General features: G+C 37.7%; 1 protein-coding gene across 1 annotated transcript in view; it reads right to left on the bottom strand.

Annotated features, from left to right (window-relative positions):
• Positions 1 to 2,059: 2,059 nt before the first annotated feature.
• LOC108967704 overlaps positions 2,060 to 23,284 on the bottom strand; it is a 32,738-nt gene continuing 11,513 nt past the window's right edge. Inside the window, exons 4-12 of the mRNA XM_018931296.1 lie at positions 20,582 to 22,184; positions 19,775 to 20,037; positions 19,360 to 19,588; positions 17,586 to 17,780; positions 16,513 to 16,575; positions 16,211 to 16,344; positions 16,031 to 16,111; positions 12,761 to 13,191; positions 2,060 to 4,783 (exon numbers count right to left, since the gene is read on the bottom strand). Of these exons, the coding sequence (XP_018786841.1) occupies positions 3,746 to 4,783; positions 12,761 to 13,191; positions 16,031 to 16,111; positions 16,211 to 16,344; positions 16,513 to 16,575; positions 17,586 to 17,780; positions 19,360 to 19,588; positions 19,775 to 20,037; positions 20,582 to 22,184 (4,037 nt within the window). The 3' untranslated portion in view covers positions 2,060 to 3,745. The remainder of the gene's footprint in view (positions 4,784 to 12,760; positions 13,192 to 16,030; positions 16,112 to 16,210; positions 16,345 to 16,512; positions 16,576 to 17,585; positions 17,781 to 19,359; positions 19,589 to 19,774; positions 20,038 to 20,581; positions 22,185 to 23,284) is intronic.

Raw genomic sequence — 23,284 nt, 5'->3', positions numbered from 1 at the left:
GGGTGACCAGATTGTAATTTCTTCGTAATTTCGGCAAATCTTAACCGATTTTAATGATTTTGGTGTCAAATTAAAGGAATTGGAGAGGAGTTTTAGAAAATTGGAAGAAATGAAGAAAATAGTGATTTTTTTTTTAATTTTTGAATCTTAACGGCTTTTTCCGATTTTGGTATCAAATTGACGGGATTGAAGAGAAGTTTTCGAAAACTGAAAGAATCCAAGAGAGAAAATTCTCACTATTACCTTTTTATTAGAAATAAGTAAAAAACTGATAACTTGAATTGTTTTTGTTGCAATTTATTTAATCTCTAAATTAGGTTTTAACATTTAATTATCATTTATCAATACAATCCTTCTTATTTCGCGTTTTGGCTTATCCCAATAGTATCGGTAAGTAGGGTTTAAATATTTTTTTTCTTGTTTTTTTTTTCTTTTGAGTTTTCTTTCATCTACATTTGCTTACGGCTAATAATACTAGAGTTACCGTTATGATGTGTTACATACAGTATGCGAAATCGGAGCATTTGTGCTTGTTTACTTTCAGATTTTGTTTTTAATGTTTCTTAAATATATTTTTATTAAAAAGTTCAGCGTAATTACTTGCTTTCATTTTCTTGTTTTGTTTAATGCTAATAATTTGCTGAGCAATATTCTACGTTATTTTATTTTTGTAAAATTATTCATTTTTGAAACATTTTTTTATGTTTTGATGTTAATGTTTATTTATATATATATATATATATATTTTTTACATTAATATCTTAATATTTTTTATATTAATTCTTTTCCTTTTAATTATTTTTTAATTATATATAAATGTTTATTTTTGTTTTTGTATTTTATGCAGTTTCTGTTGGAAAGTGCCGTATTTAGACACTGATAAATTTTGTTGCATTTTTTGGATTATTTTATGTTTTTGTTGAGAAGTTTTTGGAATTCTGTATTAGGGTTGTTTACTTTTGGTTTATTTTACTTATTTTTTTTTTACTTTTTGTATGCTTGTTTTTGTTTTAATTCCACTTTTTATATATATTTTTTATTTTTAAATATATTTAGTTTTCTTAAATTTTTTAAAATAATTTTTTATATTTTTTATGCATTTTTTTACATATGTTTATTTTTTATAAATATTTTTTTTAATATTTTGTTTTTTAAATATTTTTTATCGCTTTTTCAAGTATTTGCATTTATTCTAAGTTCTGTGGTTTTCTTAATTATTTTTTTGGAATTTTGAGTTAAGCTATTTTACACTTAAAGCTAATATTTTTATTGCACTTTAGTTGATATCTGCATTGTTGCTATTTGCTATATAGAAAACTAGTTTTTATATTTAATACACATAAGAACAGCTTTTATATTTTTGATACATAGAAATACATTTTTTATGTTATTACATATTTAAATTATTTTTATTGTTTTTTTAATATTTATTTTTATTATTTTATTATTTTTGTATTTACAGCCTATTTTATATTCTCCATTAACATATTTCTCATTAAATTTTTACTTTTACTTGCTTGACAACTAATTGAAATAGTCTATTAATTTAAGTATTATTATTAAATTAAGTATAAATTTTGATTCGTACTTTCATATATTACACTACTCAAACTACGTTTTATAATAATTTTTATATAATATTTTTAGCATAATTTTTTTATTATTCTTTTATTCTTTAATTAGCTACAACAAAAATGTGTTGGAAAACAACTTACAAAAACGATTTTTTATTATAAATTTCAAAACAACTTATTTATACTTACAGCTTTTTAAATATTAACAGAAAACAAGCAAATATTCTTATAAAATCGCTATGTGTATGCGTGAATACCCCTAAAGTTGTTTAGAAAATTATTCTTACATTCGCTAACATACATGTATAAGTTTTTGTTGTACATATGAACAATCTGGTTTTTATATATGTATATATCGGTACCTAAAATGCAAAACAACTGCATGATAACCAATATATAAGCAATATACAACTAATGCGTAACCAATATATAACCATTTTATACCCGAAACCCTAATTTTGTTTCAATATGAGTGGCTTCTAGTATGTCGTTTTTCCTTCGCCTGTAAACTTATAAAAAGTGATGTTACATTTTAGATGACGATATATATTCAGCCATAGTGTATTAGTGGGGATTCTCTAATACTTCGCTGTATTGCGGAACTGCACATCTATTATAAATTCAATATTTCTACATAATTTACATTTATATACATACATTTACCGTTAGATACTATAATTCTTAGCGCACTAAGGAATTTCGGCGGCAAAGTTCACCTTTTTAAAGAGATACACGCATATTTATATACAATTTTTTAATTTTACTACAGCTCTGCTTCGAAAGCTTTCACATGCTTTCAGAGTCATAAGCTAACTGGCAGAAGTAGCGTCTTTAGCAGCTTTCCACGACTTCCTTCCACCGCCAAGTCTTCTACCAAGCTTTCGAAAAGCCCCATATATTCGTATACCCTTTTCTATAGCTCAAGTTTATCAGTATTTGTTTTAGTATAATTATTTGTTGTTGCTGTAACTGTATAAAACAACAACATTATATATAATTAGTACTCATACATCGATTACTATCGCTAGAACTTACTATATCGAGTTAATTTTCTGACTAGTATTTAGTTGCCGAACACATACTCCATTCTTCGCATAGAAGGTCCGAAAAAAATATTTTCCGCAGTTATCACTTCTTATCTACATAATTACAATTGCACATCTGTACCCATATACAGTTACAAATACAGACATATTATCAGATTTTTTAGTAGTTACAAATTATTATACAAATTATTTAAATAGATTTTGTAAGGCTAATGCTTGATACCTGTCTTTTCGCTATAACTATTATATATACTATTTTTCATTATTTTATTTCGCTTTTTATTCTCCTAAGTTATGGTATGTACATTAGTATATTGAAAAAATGTTGGAAAAAGTTCAGAAATTTTTGTTAAGTAATAATCCCAAAAATCATAGAGAAGTATTCTTTCCTTTTTCACATTTTCTCCAATGAGCTTTCATCGTTATTTGCTTTTGCCGCTAAGGAGCTTTAACATTATGCGAGCTTTCATCGAAGCTTTCAGCTGTGAAGCTTTAACAATATTTTCTGCAGTTCTCAATGTTTTTATAAATGAAGCAAAGTATTTCATTCTTATAAGGAAACGAACTAACATCATAATACCAGCTTTCACTGATGATTTCAATATAATAATAAATCTAAGGCTTTTGACTGAATTTTGAAACGTTTTTATGCATAATAATAAAAACGAAAGCTTCTTATGTAGGATTTGTAATAAGCTTCTTGTTCCAGATGGCATATTTTTAAATCCATTTACATATGAGGATGACCACATGTTCGGAAAAAAAAACGCTTAGTCGATTGAAGCTAAATCATTGGACGTTCCTTGTGCCCTCTTGGACTGTAAGTATTAAATTATTCTGGAGAATTCGGCCTCTTATAGTAAGAACTTGGAAACATTACCAATCATCCTAAATTTATCTCTACTGTACATATTTTTAGGGGTGCACCGATCGTTCAAATTGTTTGATACAAAATTATAATTTAACTCACCGCTCTACCTCTTCTTATTCCTCTTGCTGTCAGAGCTCTCTGGTATTGTATGCTGTGTTTGAACCTTTGTAGAAACTATCAAGGAAGGCGGTTCCAGTTTCAGCTAATTAAACCTAATAGTCGCTTTCCCACACCAACCCGCTTCTCATCCACGCTTAAATCGGCGTCGGCATTAGCGTGTAGTCTTGATGCAAACTCGGCTTAACTGTATCGTACACGGCACGACCGGCATCATCGGGTAGTGCATAGACATCGGGTGGCACACAGAGTGATTGTAGCTTTGATATGTATGAGTCGAAGGGTTCATGATGCGCATAACCAGCTGGATGATGTACGGTGTACGGATGATGTGGCGGCATTGAGGCGCCATGTGGTGGCGGAGGCGGCGGCGGTGGTGGACCCAACATACCCGGATGCGTGCCGGCTAAATGGTGGGGTGGTGCTGCATACATGGACACAGCACCGCTAACCACATTTGTGGGCGCAATGGAGGCTGTGGGTAATGGACTTGGTGGTATGAGTGTGGGATGTGATGGATGTGGCACACCGTAAGCGCTGGTCAATTGCTGATTACTCAACACTTCGGCGGTGGCAGGCAATCCCGTCAAATTCGAGGATAAACTATTGCCTAGACCATCACTTGGATGACCGCCTATGCTGGTGCTGCTCACATTATTGCCGCCGCCGCCACCGCTTAGTGGACTCGCGCTCATGCTTGTGCCGCCATTGTTGCCGCCGGGTGGTGGTAGTCGTACGTGTTCAAGTAGCGTGATAACGTTGTTTCGTAAACTCTCGTAATAGGAACTGGATGTGGGTGGACCGCCGCTAGACGCGGTGGAGGAGGTGGTGGTGCTGATGCTGACGCTTGGTGGCGGTGTTAAATAGCTGCCGCTGTGACTATGGCTGTGACTGCCTATGGTGCCGGCGTGACTGCTGGCGAGGGAGTGTGAGATGTTTGTGCTGGAGAGGGCGTTGCTGTTGTTGTTGCCGCCGGCTCCACCACTGCCGCCGAGGTTGATGTTACTGTTGCCGTTGCCGTTGCCGTTGGCGCTGTTGCCGCTGCCGTTGTGATTGCTGAGCGGGGAGGCGATTGAGGCGCTGGAGGAGACGCTCCCAAGAGCTGTTGCTCCTCCAGCATTGATAGTCACCGCAGCGAGATTACGCTGTTGATGAGTACTCAGCGGAGAAGCCTCCTATAGAGCGCAAGCGTGCAAAGAAAGAAGCAAAAATTTAAATATTAATTATATGAAATGATATGGAAAGTGGTGCTTAGTAGTTAGAAGATGCTAATTATATAAGTATAAAAAATGAATGCCTGCTTTCTCAAGAGGGTTTCATTCTCAATTTATAAAATTCGAATGTCTCTGCTTATATTTTGCCTGCAGTAACTACTTTTTATTGAGGATGGAGCCATGTGTAAAAGTTCCCTCAAGTGAGAAAAATTCTCTGAGCGCCAATCACTTGGGAGTGGCCAGAAACGATTATTTTATATATGCTTCAAGCAGTTCACGAATTCTAGCCTTAGACCAAGTATCCTTCGGGTAGAGAAGACCATCAGTTTGAAGATTTGACCTAAAGTGAGCAGACGAAAAACCCCGTGGTTATGAGCTGGGTGTGGGACCCGCCACGTAAAAAAAAAAAAACCAACCAATGAAAAGAACAGGCGAAAAGGATTAATCAACGATGACTTCGTGTTTTCTGGTGTTCGCCGAACCGTAGACAAGCCTATCTAAACTCCAAGGCTGTAATCTGTAATGTACTAAGTGACATTCTGTGGAGTAAAGGATATTCCCAAATTTAATTTACAAGAAAATTTAAGACAAAATTGTATCAGCTGATTAAATTTGACTGCTGCGGCTAGCTCGAATAAATTCCAGCCGGTAGGCCCAATATTCGACCACTTTTTGCAGCAATTGTGCGGTATATCAAGAATTAGGCGTCGAATATTCTCTACCAAGATGTCAATTGTCTCGGGCAAAACTGCGTAGACGAGCAACTTCCCATAACCATACAAAAAATAGTCCAGCAGTATTAAATCGCACGATCGTGGAAGCCAACCCACAGGTCCAAAACGCGAAATAATGTGCTCCTTCAATAAATTTGAGTTTTCTCGTCTACATCGTCATCCCAAAATTCAGTGAGAAAAAAGGAATTAATTATGGCCCCATAGCATTCTTCATTGACTGTAACCCACCTCAGCCGAGTCTTATAACAAGGAAAATTAAATTTTTTCGCTGCATTAGCTCGGGCGTCTATGTAAAAGGTGATCATAAAGACTTATGTATGTTAAAAATAAAATATTAAAAAATTTATATGAAAATGTTTGTGTTTGTCAGTCCGGGTCAAACTTGATCAGATACAACTTTATAAATGGAAAATTAAATTTTTCGTTGCATTGGCCCGGGAGTCTATTTTAAAATCGATAATAAAGAGTTATTTTAAAAATGTATATGGAAGTATTTGGGATTGTCAGTCCGGGTCAATTTTGATCACATACAATTTTATTAACTATCACCATAGGAAGCCGTTCTGGAGTCTAGGTACCACTGATCAACAGTATCAGTGGCTAAAGTGCTTGGTTTTGCTTGGATTCTTATTCTTCGATCGCCTTGATAGGTCTACTTTTATGATTTAAAGAGTCGAATGCTTAAACAATCCAATTTTTCATTATTTAAGAGCGATAAAGAACATTTCTGAGAGCTTTGGATTGTGTTTTATAAGATTAAAGAACACAGTATAAAGGACTAAAACGATTTTGTGGTGGAGAGTAAACTTATTTTCAAGAAAATTTTTGTGGAATAACGGAAAGAAATGTGGAAAGCTATTTGATCTATTTCAGATTTTCTAAAGTCTGCATGACTTCTAATTAAATGACAGAGAAACATAAATACGCTTTCAAAAAAATCTAAAACCCTTCAATTGATATAATAAAACACATATTTAAGAAAGTATACATAAACACATACATATATACCTATATATACACTCATATATATAGGTGCCTATTTACAATGGCTGTCTGCTGAAATATTAAATTACGTTCACTTCAGTCAATACCATTATTTCGTACCATCAAGAGAATAAATAAAATAAAAATAATCCGCATTAATTAGGCATCTTCATATAGCAAGCTGTCATTATTCTTCCACATCATTTAATAAAATCATCTAATTGAATTTAATTCAATTGAATTTCATACAATTCAATTCATACACGAGTTGTTGAGGCGTAATAACGATTCGACAGAAAAGTGAGGCACCTACCAAATGGGCCAAATAATAAAAATGAAGTGTTTCGCCCAATGGTGAGCGCACACAGATACACTTCCATAGATGTGTTTACTGTTAACAAAGGCATGAATAGCCACGGCCAAGTAGATGAGAGGAGCAAAGATATTATATACCCTGCTTATGCCGGCAATGCAATGCAGCAGTGCGAGCGAAAAGGCCGAATAGCGCACGAAGCACAGAAAAAATGCTGAAGAATTGCATGGAGCAGAAGAAAGAGGAAGAAAAATGAAAAAATCGAAAGGAGCGAAAAATAAAGAAAAATTCTGAAGAGCTAAAGCGTCACACACACACACAACCACACATAGGAATTTAAGTGGAGCGCAGGAAAAACACAGAAAAATACGTTCTGCGACGCCCTCTTGCGCGCAAGTATATAACGTTATAGTATATGGCTACACACATACACACAAAAATATAAAGGAAAAGGGGAGCTGGCTGGCAGCTGGTCTGCGCTGTTGGCGCTGCATTGTTGTTGGCGCCAATTGCGTTGTGGGGGTTAGCATGTCGGCGGTGGTGGGCCATGGCACGCTGGGATACACACTGCAGCTCGATTGCCACATAATACATACACACACGTATAGAGATATGTATATGCCAATACTTATATAGAAAATGCTAAGCGCTCGTTGGTTAAGCGCCAGCGCAGTCCAAGCGTACGGCGCCTCCTCAACGTTGTTGGCCTTATTTTCCCTACCAAGCCCCACACACACACACAACCGCATGTAATAAATGTACATGTGTTTGTATAAATGCTTGTGTGTGTGTGCGCGTGTAGTTGGCCACATGGGAGGCCAAAAAGGTTACACACAACTTGAGCAATTCTCATGTGACTACGTAGTTGGGAATGTCTGCTTGTACACCTACGTATATGTGTGTGTGTGTGTGAGTTTGTAAAACATGCGCGTATGTATGGGACTTGTTGTTGTTGGTCGTATTGAGGGCGACTGAATAGGAGCGAATTGTAATGAAACGCGATTTGTTGATTTGTTTACGAGCGAAAAGGGACAGCTGACTACAAGTACAATAACGACAACAACAACAACAATAAATACAGCTAGCTGCAACAACAATACGTAGCAAAAATCGCATTAGCAAACTTCGTGTATACTCCGACGGCAGGTGGGGTCGGCAGGCGTGTGTGTGTGTGTGCATGTATGTGTATATGGTACATAGGTGACCACTGGGGAGAGGGTCTGCCTGCTCACCACCAGTGCAATGCTTGGCGCGCATGCACACGTCGTCTTTAGGGATTCAAACTCACGCGCTGCCTACCAACACTTGCATGCATATGTACATACATATGTATAAAACATATAAATACGGACATATGTATCTACATATGTACATACATATATATAAAGGAAAGTGTGCTTGCATTTACTTTGCCGAGGGATGTTGCCGCATTGGAAGTCCTTTCTGCGGCCCAGCCCTTGCATGGAAATGCATCCAAATTGCATTAAAGCTCACTCATTGGCCGAATTGTAGTTGTTGTTGTTGTTACATCTTGCTATATACGTATTTGGTTGTCAGCTGAACGCCATTTTGCTGTATGAACACTCTTACACATATACATATATCCAACCACTATTATATAGCATCTGTGCACTCGGCTGATTGCCAGGCACTTTTTGCTTTTTTTCTTGTTGTCGCTGTATGAGTGCGTGTAGCTGCGTGTTTGTGCTTGCAGTGCTCATGCAATTCATCATCATTGCATTTGTTGAATTTGTTTACCTCATTTACAATGTGTATTTGTGTAATTTGTATTTACGCTTGCGTCTTAGCCCTCGGCGTTTGGAGAAGTGCAAACTTTGTGAAAATTTAAGCAAAATGGAAAAATCGAACTAAGGAAGAAAACTTGCTTTGATGCAAATGAATAGCCATGGATATAACTAGGATAAATATTACTGGCAAAAATACGTAAATTGTTTTGTGGCATCTGATTAGAATATGTTAGAGACTTGCCACTTTCAATTTAGTATTTTTTTCTAAAAAAAAGTGAGCTTATCCAACATATTTTGCTACCTTAAATATAGCTCATATAAATCATAGACATAATTATATATCGTCACCTAAAACACAAAACGACGTATCATAAAAAGACGAAAATCTCTGTCAGTTATAATAACCCATATATGTTATAACTATTTTACAACCAAAACTAAAATTTTTTTCATTGCAATGAGTGGTTTGTACCATAACGTTTAAACTTCGCCTGAAAACGTATGAAAAATGATGTTACGTTCATTTGCATTATAGGAGTCGATATGTACTTTTAGCATAAACCCAACACCAGATGAATTTTCACAAGTTTAAGTCTACTGACAACGGCTGTTGATTGTTTTAGAAGCTTTTCAGAATTCAGAATGAATGCTAATGGAAATCAACTGTTTTAATTTCGCCTCTTTTTCTTATATATATTAAGCTCTATATGGAAATAGTAAGAAAAATGCTTCGTTGTAAATTTATTTCACTTTGACTTCACTGTTTACTGTTAAAATTTTGCGCCGCTGTATGCATTTTAATACCAGAAAATTTGCAGATACTTCATTAAAGATTTTTAAACTCCTCCGAAAAGATAAAAACTCATTAATCATGGCTGTACAACGTTTCCACTGATTGACTTGCTTCTTCAAGAAATAAGAGCCCATAGAGCACCCAGTCTATGTCATTCCCTCAAAGTAATGCCCCTTTGACCCAATACACTTGTGCCAACGTATTTTCCAATCCTCGAAACAGTTGTAAAATTTAATTGCCGGGAGAGTCTCCACTGAGCGTTGTGATTCGCGTTTAATGATTTCAATTGATGGATCAAAACGTTTTCGCGTGAAGTGTTCATGTGAGTTTGTTGGATAGTCAGAAGTCACTCGGAGCTAAATCAGGCGAATAAGATGATTGCGACATGACATTCTTTGCAAATTTGGCGAAAAACTCACGAAGAATTAGTGCAGTGTGCGACGGTGCATTGTAGTGGTGCAAAAATCAAGAGTGGCTGGCGCATAAATCCGGCCTCTTCTTACGAATAGATTCGCGCAAACGGAAATAGTATTTCTTGTTGACTGGAAGGAATTCGAAGTGCATCAATCCACGATAACTGAAAAAAGATTCTTTCGCTTTTGTCTCACATTTGCCATAATATTCGGCCTATTGATCGTCTGTTTTCCTGTCGTAAGCATAGATCCAAGACTCATCGCCAGCAATAATACGTTTCAAGGTAATCGGAAAGTATTGTTTCACAGACGTTAACGTGACGCGGTTTTTCAAACAAATTTAGTGATTTTGGAACCAATCGTGTTTTCACTTTTAGACCCAACTGAGCTTTCGAAAGGATTTTCACTAATCCTTTCGATATTCTAAAAATGTCCGTAAGATCTCTGACTGGTAATCGTCGATCCTCAAACACCAATTTCTTTATTTTATTGACCTATTGATCATCAGTTGTTGCTAATGGTCGTCCTGGACATGGTTCGTCGTCAACGCATTATCAATCCTCTTTGAATAATTTTTACCAATCAAAAACACTTCCTCGTGACAAACAATTCCACCGAAGGTTTTTTTTTTTTAAATTTTGAACGTTTCGGCACCAGAAATTTGATTCCGCACGTAAACCCTTATGAGAAACACCGCTTCTAGAGCCCGCTTTATCGTAGGAGACCATAGAATTTCCTACGATTTGGACTTTTCAGGTAGAAAGGTGTTAGCTGATTGTTCTCTTACAACACAGGGTTACCACTCTCGATATACTGTAGGAATTAAAAAGTTGTCTTCAATATGTTTGAAATTTTCTTAAACTAACTCAAAATCAGAGTCGAATGCTTAGAATATTTGAGCCCAAAACTTTTGAGTTGAAGTCTAAAATTTGTTCGAAATATAAAGCTTGCGGTGGATTTACATGTTTAGAAAACAGACAGAAAGAGTTCGTTTGTACAGCAGTTGGATAAGGGCAAATGGAACGGACTGTGGCTTACTCCGGCCTAGAGCTCTCAACCCAGTATTGTTAGATTAAATAGTAGAAGTTCTTGCTAAAAAACTTATTTTTTACCGCGCATTGGAGAAAAAACTTTTTGTCGACATTATTCCAAATCTCCCTTTCCGAAAATAGTAAACAAAAACACTCTACCAATTAGTGATTTAATAGCAACTAGAAATACCGTTCGAGTGTGTAAATCAAATGTAGATTTTAGCTTGAAAGAACGGTAAATCAGAAGTAGGATTTCTCTTTGCCTCTCATTAAAAATTGTCGATCGAATGCTTTGCAAGCAAAATACAGGGAACTCGACAAGACATGACATAAAAATAATACAAAATGGTATGAACGAAATTATCTCCATATTCCATCTTTTTAGAGCCGGAAGTGGACATAACTTTATTAAAACGAGAGACATAATGAAAGCTTGAGTCTCCGATACACTGTGAGAATAAATCAGAATATACTACAAATTCCATTCGCTAACTCTTTAATAACCCTTAAAGCCTCTGTTGACTTACACATACATATATGTGTGCGCCTTAAAATTGGAAAATTCAATACTTTCAACAACAATTCGACCCAGAAGTGGGACTTTGACTTAAGTTATTAATAACTTTACGCCGAAACTTTAGTACGATGACGAATGCAAAACTTTAGCTGTTAGACTATAAACTTTCTGCTCCAAATTTTGCTAAGCAAAACAGCGCAGACACAGCGTCGCGGACGGCGTCGACGTTGACGCCGGCGTCAACGGTACAAGTCCATTAACCGCAACGACCAAACGCGACTAAAGCGTGTGAAAGTGTTTTAAAGCGGTCGCGCAAGAGAGACAGACGGAGCGATGAGAATAAGCGGGAGCGAGCGAGCGATTGTCGAGGAAGTTTGGCGAAAAGTGCAAGAACTTTTCATAAAAATTAATTGATAAACTTTGATAAAAGCGCAAAACTTGAGTTAAGCAGAAAGTAGCGCCCGACGGACGACGGCTGTGTAGGGGCGAGTGAACCCTGGGTGCGAGTTGTTGTTGTTGTAGACGCTATAAGTGTGAGTCATTGCCAAGTCAGACAGGAATTTCTAACACTTTTCCGAGACCAACCGCCTTTAGACGCCAGCTGTCCGCTTGTCTGGTGCTCGCGCCGTGCCGCCTACAGTCTATCGCAGTCTATAGTGTGTGTGAGGGTGTTTGTGCGCTCTGTACTTTGGCAATAATTTAAATAACAAAGTTGTTAAGAAGAAAAAATTAGAACTTTATGTTTGGTGTTTGGTGTTTGGATTTTAGCGGTGATGGCGCTGACGTAGACGTCGGCAGCGCAGTTGGCGCGCTTCCTACTAGGTCATATGGCAAAAGTTAGAAAACTCGAAGTTCTGAGTTTTGGTGTGAAAGTTGTTGCGCCTTTTGCCAGCCGCCGACAACGCCATATTTTTTAGTGTTTTTCGTGCTGTTCTTGTATTAATAATATTTGTTAGCTAGCTCTTTCGTACACATTGTTTGAGGGGCTATCTACTTTTCAAACTGTTTTGCGGTTCGGTGGAAGCCGGTTTATGATTTGAAATTTCGGCGACGACCTTGAAAAACTGTAATAAGAAGTTTATAAACAAAGTCAAATATACAAATCCAAAGCTACAGGCAAACAAATTTAAACGAAACACACACAGACATGCATACATAAATGATCTGTAATACAAATTTATGGAATTATGTGGTCACCTAAATATTTAAGGTTTAAAGGGCGCTTCAAATGTGGCGCAAAGGTCAAAAGGTCAAGCCCTCAATTCCAAGACTGTGGACCCTACCCGGAAATGCTACAAGCACGGCGGAATTATTCTCAACTCACTTACATACAAACATACATATGTTGCTACATACTTATAAGCTACTGATATTTGTTTGCCTCAACGAACCTGAGCCTACGTACCCTATCGCTGGTGTGCAACTGTGATTCCATGGCATTTATGTCGGACTTGAGGCGCATCATTTGCGATTCGACGCGCGCATTCTCCCGTTGCAATTCCGAGATCTCCGCTTCGAGCGTGTTCAAGTCCTCACCCACGCCGCTGCCATTGCCGCCGCCGCCGCCGCCATTTGTTGAGGGCACATTATTATTATTGTTGTTGTTCGCGTTATTTGTTGCGTTATTGCCATTACTGTTGTTGTTGGCGGTATTGTTGCCTTGCAAGCTGTCGGGCAGTGTTGCAGTGCCGGTCACCGACGACGAGACATTGCCCAGCGCAGCAGTTGAGCTCACCACCGAGGCGTTGTTGTTGCTGCTGCTATTGCTGAGATTACTTGAAACGGAAGCGGACGAGGAGACAGCGGAACCGACACCGCCCATCATCATGTCGATGCCTGCGCAATGAGTGGGGAAAAAAGAAAATATAAATATATAGGATTTTAAGGTTTAATTGTTAAGTAAATTTTTATTAATTTATACAAAGTTGTGGTATTAGAAATTACAACAAAAAATATATGTGCGCGTGTGCTAAATTTTAGTTATACCAAATTTATTGATATAATTTTGGGTTCAGTTTCAGCTAAATTACAAAGGTGTAAATAAAATTGTTGTAAATGATATGAAATCTGTTTTAGTAAACTTTAGAATTTAGACTAAAAATTATTTTACATTGGCAGTTATGCAGCATAGCTCACTTGGCACTAATGAAATAAAAGCGGCAACAAAATTGTTGTACTAAAAATGTACTAAATCTATATTAAAATAAAAATTTCCTTTTATTACGTTTCTTAAGATTTTTGAGAGATATTAATGGATACTTTTTGGTAAAGGTAATATGCAAGCAATATGTATATGCTTAGCAACATTTTTACCTAATTTAGTGCTGAAAATATCCTTTATAAAAGAACATCAAAAAGTTGCTTGAACGTTAATTTGTTTAGCTTAGCAACATGTTCAAAAAAATATGCTAAAATTTATACCAAAAATGTAATGTTGCCATGAAAAAATATTGCTAGCAATATATGTTTAGAAACTTTTTTAAAATACATATTTTTATAAAAGTTTATACATTACGCTGAAATAAAAACAAATAAAAATATAAAAAAAAATTAATAAACAAAAGATGTTGCTAGCAATAATCGTTTCCTTAAAACTGAATTTTTTGTCAACAAAAATGATAAATGATGAGCCCTAAGTATAAATAAAACAATTTTATAAAAAAATATGTTGCCGGCAACATTAGTTTAGCAACATATTCCTAAAACAAATTATTTTACAAGATAAACCATGTTGATGGCAGCATTTGTTATATAAAAAATTAACGAAACAAAACATGTTGCCAGCAATATTCGTTAAGCAACATGTTCTATAAACTGACTTTTTAGCAAAAAAAGGATTGATGATGAGCGGAAAATATAAGCAAAACTATTTTATAAAATAAAAATGAAATTTTACCGGCAATATTAATTTAGCAAAGTTTTCCTAAAACATATTATTTTACAAAATAAAAAATTTTTGCTAGCTATATTCGTTTAACATGTTTTTACAGTTGATATTTTTGACGAAAAAAATTACTGATGAGTTGAAAGTAAAAATATAATAATAATAAAGTTGCTTGCACCATTTGTTTAGCAACATATTTTTAAAATAACTTTTTTCACAAAAGCTATAGGTTATGAGCGGAGAAGTATTTTATAAATTAAACAAAAAGTTGCCAGCAACATTTGCTTAGCTACTTCCTTCCAAATTTATTTCTGCAAAAATGATTAATTATGCTAAATAAAAAAATACAAAAAATTTAACATAATAGAAAATGTTGCTAACAAGTGTTTTGGCAACATATTCTTAAATTTTATTTTTTAGAAAAAATGATTGTGTGGTGAAAATATCTACTTATGTATATGTAAAATAAATGCAAAAATTAATGATTAATAAAGCTAAAAAAGTAAATAAAAATATTCACAAGAAAAAATAAAAATGTTGCTGACAACATTTGCTATGCAACTTTTATAGAAGAGTTCATAACATTGCCAACACTTGTTTAGCAAAACTTTCTAAAACATTATTTTTTCGCAAAAATTATTAAGAATGAGCTAATAAATATAAGTTTACAAAAGAAGAAAGAACGTTGCTGACAACATTTGCTTAGCAACATTTTGTAACACATTATTTTTTCGCAAAAATTACTAATTTTGAGCTATAAATCTAAAAAACCATATTTACAATAGAAAACAAAAATGTTGCTAGCAACATTTGTAGAAGAATTCATAACATTTGTAAATAAAATTTTTTACACTAAATAATGTTTGCGGACCGCTTATTAAATATATTGGTGTACTTTGTAATATTAAAGTTGGTGAAAAAATTGTTGCTAACGCAATTAATATGAATAAGTGTAAGCTTATAAGTATTTTACAAAAACAAAAAGCTGGACTGAGCATTAGAGCTTACCTTAGTCTTCATGTCAATCGATCGGTGGGTAGGTGATACAATATGGATCGGTACGAATCGGTTTAAATGTCGTTACGATATTTAGATATAAGGTACTGTGTGTATTTTTTTATAATCATATTTTTTTTTTGGTTTTGGAAGCAAAGACTTCTCAAAGTGAATTTTTCTTTTAGAGTGTGGCATTTGAAAAATCTTGAACAACTTTGTGTTTGCTATACATATGCTTATACATATTTACTATATGTATGTATGTAGAAGTGTGTTTAGTATTGGTTTTGCTAATCAAAATGCTCATTCTATAGCAGATATTCGGCACCGATACAAAACGTCGCGTAATCTAAACACAAATAATCCACATGAAATGAAACGTATAAGAAAAAAGAAAGAAAACGAGAGAATAATTAGAAATGAATATTAGAATTTTTGTTCGTATTGTTTAATTAGAGTTAATTAAAAGTTAATTAGTGGTGTGAATCACATACAATTACTGCATTGGCTAAATGCTTAGCACGTTGCTAATTAATTATGCAATTACTTACTAGAAAATTATAATAATATATTTCAAATAATAAGATTTCTTGGCATAATAATAAAGTACACTAAAGAAATTCTTTCAAAGAAAAATTTAAGTTATTTCATTAGCACACGCACACATACGAAATCGAAATCGAAACCGAAAAGGAAAGCATAAAGTGATTTCATGTACTTTTAAGTGATGTTCGAAAACAAAAGCAACACATGTATGTTCGAAAAAAAGTTATGCGAGACAAGTTCATTGCTTACCTGTATAGCCCTTGGGGTAGACCATTGTAACATCGTCGAATTTGGGTTTCTTCATGCCTTGACTGGCAGCGCTGCCGCAACCTGCAGTTCAAAAGTATGTGGAAATGAGAAGAAATTGCAAGAAATAGAAAGGGTTAGTAATTTGCGCCGCTGTTAATGAGTTGGTTCGCAAGACATTACCAAAATGTTGAGCATACGCACCGTCAAACTTCATCGCAGTCGCCGCAGCGACGGCGGCTTTATGCTGTTCTACGGTGCCGCCGGCCTCGAGTACGCGCATTTTATTGCGATTCGCGATGGGACAGCCGGAGGCGCTGTAGAATGGAGATGGAGAGGTGAGAGAGAGGTTAATTATGCATATGCAGTATGACAAGCAGCGAAATTGGTGCTAATACATGTGTTGTTTGTGTGCAGTATGTATGGGTGTGTATATATATGTATGTAAACATATGTACTTATGTGTAACAGTATGCAATATTTACCTTCTATGCGATAAGAATTTGCCAGTGGAATGGCCAGAGCCGTCACAGCCGGGTATGGGACATCTGAAGAGAGATAAGAGTTTGATGGTAGGTTAATATATTCGGTATATTAACGAAAGATCTTTGGATCGCAAAAGATTTTATTCGTTAACGTAAAATAAATTTAAAACCTAAGAGTAAATTTATCAAAAATCTGTGGGAATCAAAACATTTATTTCTATCGAAGGTTCGTAATTCAGAAATATGTTTTCTAGTGCCTTAACAACCTCTTATAATATTGAAATTCACATCGATGAATTTGGATGAAGAGGCACTGACGAATCTCCATGTATGTTAGTTGTTTGAAAATGAAACCAGAAGCAGAGCTAGGCGTTGGTATTAATACCAGGATAAGCCTTGAGGTTGAGCACCCAGACCTCAGCTCTAAATGGTTTACGATATTTTTTGATTTGTTGATTCTACTTATGTCAGTTTCGACTATGTCTATGTCTGGAGGAGGAAATAGTGCTTAAATGTTTCAACTTCATCCTTGCAAAGAAAGTATCTTTTTTTGTTTGCACCCCACCCACTAAGGGTGGCCCTTATGGTAGGTTCATAAGCTTTGCGGTTACCAGCAAATCCCTCGGGCCGCTAACCGAGTACCTAAGGGAGTGTGATGATGAAGGAGCTTGATATTTCTACTATATACTTTGAACGTATAGTAGGCATAAAAGAGACGTTGGAACATATTTTTTACGGCTTTCCGGCTTTTCATAGAACTCGTCTTCGATTATTTCACATATGGCTCAAGCAGCACACGACTTCTGATCTTAGACCACGTATCCTCTGGGTAGCCAAAGACCTCCTAAAGTGAGAAGGTGAAACTTCCCTCTCCAAGGTTTGGAGCTGTACTTGAGATCTCAGATATAAGTATCAACCGGAATCACCATCAAGGGTTACAAAAGACCTATAGGTCAATGTATGGCGTGACAGCCAACTTAACCTAAGCCCAAGCTAATTAATGTAGATACCTATGTATATATGGACGATATACTTATGTTTGTCTAGACTATATATGATTTTTTAGTACTCACCTCAGCGGCTCTGAGTCCTGTCCATCGCGCGGCTTACTCTTCGGCTTATTGGCACGCGGGCAACCCGATAAACTGCGATGCGATGAATAATTGCCGGTGACATGACCCGAACCATCACAGCCGGGTGTGGGACATTTCAGTTCTTGCGAGTGCGGCTGCAGATGATTGCGATCGCTGCGCGTACAGCCCGTCAAACTATGGAGGTGGATACAAAAAAAAAAAAAAAAAAAAAAAAAAAAAAAAAAAAAAAAAAAAAAAAAAAAAAAAAAAAAAAAAAAAAAAATAACAAAAAAAAAATTAAAATCTACGTTAGAAAGACAGTGGGAACAGTCGAGCAATAAAATAAAGAATTCTTAAGAATTGTAAGGCATGCAATGAAGACTTTAGAACTGCGAAGCTGGGGAAGCAAAATCTATCAGTATCTCTGTTTAACCGAGCGCAATGACGGCTGACTCGTTTAGAAATCAATCGGATGATAGCATACGCTTTTGTCCTTACAGAGTTGAGTATTGAAAGTTTGCTTTCGGTTTAATAAATTTATCTGGCAAATTGCAAGCTTATGGCTGATTGCAGCAGCGGACACAAAGAAAACTAAATTGAGTGCCAGCTTTAAGATAGTATGCGGGTGTAAAGGTTCGTGTATGCACAGTTAAAAACGGATAAACCCGTTTATCCAACTATCAATTGGTCAGCGTATGCTTGAGTGCGCACTTAAAACTTTAAGTATTCGAGTCCATCTCACTGCCGACTGTCCATCCGCTTGAATGACTGCGTGCTCACATAAGCGTACAGATTTGTATTGCAGCCTTCGATTCGTAAAGCCCGCTTTAAATTGGATTTCGATTGCCGTCGACGCGTGTGGTCTTCGGCTATAAGTTTCGCTGTGCGCTCCAAACTTCACTCAAGACAAAGGCTGCTTCAGTAAATCATCGCACACATTAAAGAATTTGGCTGCTTTAAAGTTGCCTTGCTGGACGTTAGTGTGCCTTGCGTTTACTGCCTTCATCATCGGTTAGCTCATAAACTAGTTTTATGCGATAATGCGCCGCTCTGCCGTCGCCAACTCTCACCATCACAGCAGCACCTGTCGGTCGCTTTGCGCTCGTGTGCGTCCGCTCGTTTGTTAGAGTAATTTCAATTTATTGCCACTCTGTCGTTTGGGGGCCACACATCTTTATAAATATTAAAATCTGTCAAAAAGGACCCATACTCGGCAGTCGGCACACAGTTTCATTAAGGTTCGACAACGTCACTACACACAATGGTCCTTTGTCAATGCGAAACACAAGTCTACTCAACTCAGCTCGTCTGATAAGTGTCATTATTGCATATTTTAATATTTTCCATAATATTCGTAGATATGACAGCACACGAATGTCCTGCCAAGCGCTCGAGTCACATACACCATACATATACATATATATAAAAGCATTGACAAGGACATTTGCGCCGGTGTGCTCTTTTCATTATCGTAATAACGAGACTAGTGTCCTTTCCGACGACTGTTGCCATTTGAGGCACAAACACCACTCCTTCACATGTACAAACGCGCTCAAAGGGGTTGGACAAACTATTTTTCAGTGGACAAAAATGTTGCATGCGCCACCATGAGTAACGGTGGTAACGGTATGTCAATACACATATGATGGTATAGGATACAACCAAAATATTAGTAAAAAGGATGCTAAGCACACGAATATGCAAACGAATTCAAACGAAGTAGCAATAAAGTAGCTGTTAGTAGTAAAGTGATTTGACTTGCCATTCGACTAACCTATCCTTTGTCTTGTCGTGTTGTGGTATATGCTGTGGCGGCGGCATGGAGTAACACGACGCTGGACTGGGTGAGTAGCCGCCCGATACGGGTGTCGGATATCCGCCGGGACCGACAGCAGTCGCATAAGGATTGCTGCATTGATATGCGGCTGGACCGTAGCCATGATAGCCGGCTGGGGGATAATCAGATTGTACGACCATGCCATAACCTGGATGAGGGGAGTAGCCTAATTTGGCAAAGAAGAAGAAAAAAAACAGACTATTAAAATGAAAGTAAGTAGCAAGCTTCAAGAAGCCAAAATAATGGCTTTGGTAAACAGACACAAAACTTTAAACACAAATGGTTAATGTTAAATCTTTGAACCAAAAGACTTTAAACTCAGGTCATTGCACACTTCAACTCTTCCACTTACCACTTGGATCACGATAGCTGTCGATGTAGTGCGAACCGCCGCTGTCCGGTGTCGATTCACGACTATATGGACGTGGTCCGCCTATGTGTCCGACCAGCCCGAAGCCGAGTGGCCGCGGGGGTCCGCTAAAATCGACTGGTTCCATTTGTGGTGAACGTGGCGCACCGTTAGCGCCGGTTGGTGGTACACCTGGTCCAAAGCCTTGTGGGTGACCGACGACTAGACCGTCGGGATGTGTACCGTACTGTGGGCTCGTGATAATACTGTAAATATTGAGAGAAAAATAAAGCATTGATAAATGCAAACTTCGAGTTTTTGGTTTTTTCTTAAAAGGACATTGCTGGAAGGGATGTGACTCTAGGGTTGAGTGGCATATGTGTGAAGTGTTTCGAACAATGGTGTGCTTGATTAAACTAAGTGTGCCTAATAAAAGCAGTGGGTACTACGACAGTATCGTGCTTACAACAGCAGTCTTTTTAAATTTGACACTATTAAGCAATGTATGAAATAAAGTGGTTCAAGTAAAAATTTCAACTTTGTCCAAAAGCTCGATATATTTAGGCTTATGCATTTCTTGAATAAATACCGCACAGAAGTAAAGTGTTACTAATTATAAATTCCAGATTTCTTCATAGCTTCTTTTTTTAAAAAAATAAATAAATAAAGTAAATCCCAACCAGTTCCGACCGTAACTACGGTCTCACGAAAAGAACAAAATATTTTACTTCACAACTAGTGCTTGGCAAATTGTCCAAGACTCCATTCTCCGTTTATTAAAAATTTATTAGTCCCCCCCACTCCGCTTACCTGTGTGGCAGGCGTGTGACGCTCAGATCCAACGTTTGTCCCTGAGGACTTGGCACTTGAGGACTGGCGATGTTGGGGCTTGCACCAGGCTGTGGACTGCCAGCGCCCATGCGCTGACTGTACTGATTATGTGAAGCTGGCGAGTTGAAACCGTGCGGACTGGACGAAGTCACCGAGGCGGAGGCTGACAAATCGACGACCGGAGCACCAGGTGGTGATGGTGAACCGCTTTGCTTCGGTTGCTGTTGCTGTTGTTGTTGCTGCTGCTGTTGATTTTGGTAAGCGGCTGCGGCGGCTGCTGCTTGCGCCGCTGCCATTTTCACAGACAAATTAATGGCGGAAAAGCCTGGCGGCAATGGACCCATACTTGGATCATAATGATACATGGGACGGGGATATATTGGACCACCATTGGCGAGTTCGTCGTGTTCCGCTTTGGCCATTAACATTTGTTGTTCTTGCAAGTATTTCTGCTGCTGCACTTGCAAGTCGTCTGCGGACTGTGGCAGATAGTGATACATATTCGACGGTGGACCCTGACGCTGACCATTGCAAATGGGATCGTAGCGTTCGAAGGCCGTCGGCATACCGGCTACACTGGATACGCCTGTGGCATCAGCATAGGCGGCTGCAGCGGCGGCCGATGAGAGCGATGTGGGTGGGTTGCCATCGTAGGCGCGTGCATTGGGCGACATCGCATTGGTGGGTGCACCATTGGCAGTAAGCATTTCCTGTACATAAGCAGATGTTGGAGGTTTACCGCCACCTAGACTGCCATCACCAACGCCGGCGCCACCGCCAGCAACATCATTCCCCATGTGTTGCGCATAGCGCATATGCTCGTAGTGATGTTGTTGATGTTGTGCGTCATCGTGATGACCATCAGTGCGATAGGCATCGGCACCGTTCACGGAAGCACCATTGCCAGCGGACATCATTAGCGATGATGAGTCTTCGATGAATGGACCGCGTTGTTGATGCATTGTGTGCTGTTGTTGTTGTTGATGTGGATTATGTGGACTTTGTTGTTGCGCCTGCTGTTGATGTTGCTGCTGATGTGGGTCGGCCATTGTATGCGTTGGTGGCTGCTGTTGGGGTGGCTGCTGTTGTTGATGCTGTTGCTGCTGCTGCATGCTCACGTAGCCGGATGCTTGAAGTGTTCCGGCCGCACTTCGGACACCACTTAAGTGTGGCGCGTGCAAATTATCTGAGTTCGTAGTGGACACAGCGCCGGTATTGGGCGCATTACCGTTAGCCGAGCGGTCTGTTGTGCCACCGCCGGTGCTGTCCGCATTGTTCATATATGGATGCATGGGACTTTTGTTGTATTCGGACTTGACGCTGGCGACCGGACTGAATTCCGATTTGATAATTGGCATTGCGTTGCTCGCCGCACTTGAGTTCGTTGTCGAGCTCGAGCTGTGACTGAGTGTGTTGTGGCTGGCGGAAGTGTTACTATTGTTGTTGCTGCCGGTCGTGATGTGCCCACTATTGTTATTAATGCAGCTGATGTTGTTGTTATTCAAGTATTGATTTGAGGCGATTTTTAACTTTTCCAAATGAGGCAGCTCCTTTGGCTCGGACTTTAGCGTGTCTACCACAGCTGTGGGTGAGAAATGGAGAGTATAAGAGTGGGCGATTTCGATTTTAACGAAGTGTGTAGCAAAAACAAAACAAAAAAAAAAAAAAAAAAAAAAAAATTAAATATGCAACAAAAAGTAACGAACAAACAAGGGTCAAATTGAAGCATTTTAAAAAACACGAGCTCGAAACCTCAAGCTGAGGGGTAGAGATCTTTAAAACATTTACAAATGGAAATAATGCCTCTCATAAAGGCGACAAACCTGCAACCTCACTGTGAAGCTCCTCTCGCAGGGGTTTTAAAACATCTTTTGCCTCAAGTCTCTCACGAAATGCATCGGATTTGTTATCTAACGTGGTGTGACTAAGCGTAATAGTTCTCTTGCTTAACACTGCTTGTTGCTCTCTTTTCGCGGCGCGTTTTACTGCCTTCGGACAACCGGATAGACTGCGATGTACACTACGATGTGCCTGCACATGACCACGTCCATTGCAACCCGGTGTGGGACACTTGAGAATTTGCTCATGTAAAGCCAATACTAAACGTGTGTAGGTAGGCGTTTGGGAATGCAAGCATAAGCCAAAAAGGGTGAGAGAGCGATTTGTGGGGAGTGAGAGAGAATGTTTTTATTAATTTTCTGGCAAATAATTTTTAGACTTATCACAACACCGTTCTACTACGAGTACGTTTACGATCACGAGCATACGGCATTCCACAGAGTTCAGAGTTAAAGTAGTTGGCACTCAGGCTTTGCCGAGCAGCTTTCGCCAGAGTTAAGGAAAGTTATAGTTGGCTAATTAATAGTCGTTTAGTTTAGACGTTTCGTAGCAATAGGAATAGTCACAAAGAGAGTAGGAGAGCTACTGATGCTTGATCATTGCCGATAGTGGATAGGCGAACATTATAATTAGTGAGTAGGAGAAGAGTTACAAACATTTATGTAGAGAGTTGCATCAGAGGAGAGGCTGAGTATGTAAAAAGCGAGCACATTTGATACTAGATACCAGGTGTTTTGGTATAGATTTCTTTTCTAGTTTTTAGATGTTTTAATTTTTTTTAATTAAATAATCTCTACCCCATTGAAGTAGTTAGTGTCTCAAAAATTAATATTAATTGTTAAT

This window comes from Bactrocera latifrons, unplaced genomic scaffold, assembly GCF_001853355.1.
Source record: "Bactrocera latifrons isolate USDA-ARS-PBARC rearing strain unplaced genomic scaffold, ASM185335v1 scaffold_196, whole genome shotgun sequence".
NCBI classification, from domain to species: Eukaryota; Metazoa; Arthropoda; class Insecta; order Diptera; family Tephritidae; genus Bactrocera; species Bactrocera latifrons.
This window is presented reverse-complemented; position numbering and strand designations above follow the sequence as displayed.